Source organism: Condylura cristata, unplaced genomic scaffold (genome assembly GCF_000260355.1).
Source record: "Condylura cristata isolate star-nosed mole 26May11 unplaced genomic scaffold, ConCri1.0 scaffold00004, whole genome shotgun sequence".
NCBI lineage: Eukaryota > Metazoa > Chordata > Mammalia > Eulipotyphla > Talpidae > Condylura > Condylura cristata.
This window is the reverse complement of record NW_004567105.1, coordinates 6,083,534-6,085,952: the sequence shown is the minus strand read 5'-3', so window position 1 is coordinate 6,085,952 and position 2,419 is coordinate 6,083,534. Positions and strand designations below refer to the sequence as shown.

The 2,419-nt window shown below is 66.6% G+C and overlaps 1 protein-coding gene across 1 annotated transcript in view; it reads left to right on the top strand.

The window, feature by feature from the left end:
- The window catches only part of TOM1 (target of myb1 (chicken)), a 26,929-nt gene extending 26,656 nt beyond the window's left edge, over positions 1 to 273 (top strand). The window contains exon 15 of the mRNA XM_004675705.2: positions 35 to 273. Coding sequence (XP_004675762.2) covers positions 35 to 189 — 155 coding nt within the window. The 3' untranslated portion in view covers positions 190 to 273. The remainder of the gene's footprint in view (positions 1 to 34) is intronic.
- Positions 274 to 2,419: the final 2,146 nt, after the last annotated feature.

Below are 2,419 nucleotides of genomic sequence, written 5' to 3'. Positions count from 1 at the left end.
CCACCGCCCAACCTCATCCTCCTTCCTCCTCTAGAATTTGACAAGTTCCTGGAAGAACGGGCCAAAGCCGCAGATCGGTTGCCCAACCTCTCCAGCCCCGCAGCTGAGCGCCCCCCAGCGCCCCCTTCTGGTGCTGCCCCTCGAAAGAAGACCCAGAAAAAAGATGACGACATGCTGTTCGCCTTATGAGTGTGGGGTCTGGCACCCTGCAGCCCCGCCCCCCTTCTCCGCTGGGGCCTCTCTCCTTCCTTCGGTGTTCAGGCTGCTTTGGGGGTACCTTGTTACCCCCCTTCTCTTCTCCTGGAGGACGGGGCTGACCCAGCCAAGGCTGGGCCCTGCTGCCTGGTGTAGGAGCAGCCGGGTGACTCAGAGGACAGGTCAGCTCTGTCGGGCTCCTGGCTGCTCCAGCTTCTTCCTCACCTGACCGACCACTACGACGTCACTGGGATCTGGGAAGCCCCAGTTCAGACAGGCTGACTTGCTCCTTGTCATGGAGGACCCCACCCCCATCGGGCGCCCCCGAGCCCACACTGCCAGTCGAGGCCTGGCTGGAGGCTGACAATGGCAGAAGCTTCTGTCATAGCCCCTGGTCCATCCCCCGGCGCTCGCCTGCAGCCTGCAGGCTCCGGTCACTCCTGGGCAGTTCTGCGGCCCTCAGCCAAGCTGCTCTGCAGGTACGAAGCTGTGTGAGGTGGGGCCCCCTCACCACCTGGCTGCGGGGGTGCCTCCAGGGAGCCTGGGCCCCAGCACCTCCGTCACTGCCTTTCCCTGCCTCCTCCGCGCCCCTGGCAGGGCTCCTCGGCCCGGCCCCCGATCATCTCTTGTGCTGGGAGAGGCGCCTTTTATATCTCCAATTAAAGATAGAAACTGCCTGCTGTTGGACTCCAGGAGGGAAGCGGCCTCTTGGCCGTGTCGGGGGACCGGCGACTTGGGGCTGGGTGGGCCGTCCTAGAGGCGGGCATCTGGGGGTGGACGGCAGGTGGCCGCTGACAAGGTGCAGCTGCGAGGACTGCTGACCGGCCAGCCCCTGCCCAGCCCAGCCCAGCAGCAAGGGTGGGGGCGAGCACTGGGTAAATGCCTTCAGGCGGCCTGTCTGGGGCCCACCCCGGTGCCAGGGCCCCAGGCTGCACACGGGACTGTAGACTGGCCACCACACCCTGGGCAAAGCAAGGTCACCCTCTCATCAGACGCTGCCAGTGGGTGACTCATGGGTCACATGAGCTGCCCCTTCGCAGCAGGGGCGCCAGGTGTATTTTGCGCCGGGAGCCTGCTGTGCATCAGTGCCCTGTCCCCCCTCTGGACAGCAGAGGGGCGCAGTCCGGACAGCTCAGCACCCTGCTCAAGGCACTGGGCCCAGTCAGCCTCGGGACATTAGTTCTTACCTGCCCCGCAGCTCGAGGGCTCCAGCTCTTGGGGTGCCACCTTTTCCAGTCTGGACTGTCCATACCAGTTCTCCAGCAGTCGCTGCTTGAGGCATGTTGGGGTCCTCACCCAGCCCTCAGGGGTGGAAGGAAAGGGGGCTCAGGTGGGGCTGGAGTGAGTGGCCTGCAAAAGGTCATCCCATGGGAGGAAGCTGGAGGGGCCCGGAGGCTGGAGTGGGGCCCAGGTTGGTCTCAGAGCAGCTGTCAGCTGCCGTCAGCCTCAGGCAGGCACCCCACTTTCTGAAATGTGGCCTGGAGCTAGACACACGGGACCCTGACCCTGTCAGCCCTCGGGTGCGGTGAGGACCCTTGGTCTGGCCATCCCTGAGGCGGGTGGGAACAGTCCCCTCCGGGCACGCTTCAGAGCTCCTCCATGAGCTGGAAGCAGGCTGGAGGTGGTGCCAAGTCGGAAGCCTGGCCCGTGTGCCCAGCCCGAACCGCGGGTATCGCACCGCCGGCCGCCGGCCTGATCCACAGCCTCGGGAGACGGCACCAGGGCCCCGGCCCGCATTCGCGCCACACTCGGCTGCTCCAAACTCCAGGCTGCTCCGGGCCCGCGTGCGCTGCCAGGGACGGGCACCGCAGTGGGCCAGGCGCCCTCCGCACGGCCCGGTGCGGCGCCTCACGTCTCTCCAGAGCCGCCCTTCCCCCGAGGTGGGAAAAGGCCCAAGGCCCTTGGCCATGCTCCCCCCTGCCCTGACGGGGGCACTGCCACCTGCTGCCCCATCCTGCTTTAGATCACAGGCAGCTGGCCGGGGGCTGGGTCTCTGGCCCCTGCCAAGTGGCCCCACGATGTTTGCCGCCCTCCCGTCAGTGCTCAAGGCCACGGCCACTTCAGGAGCTCCCTGAGCACCACGCCCCAGCCTGCCTTTCCACGCCTCAGCAGCCTGTGGGGCTCGGGGTTTGGCACTGCGCACAGGTGGGGAAGCCTGGCCACAGCACAGTGAGAAGAGGGGCTCCAGTCCTCTCACGGCTGCATATCCGCCTGACCCGCCCAT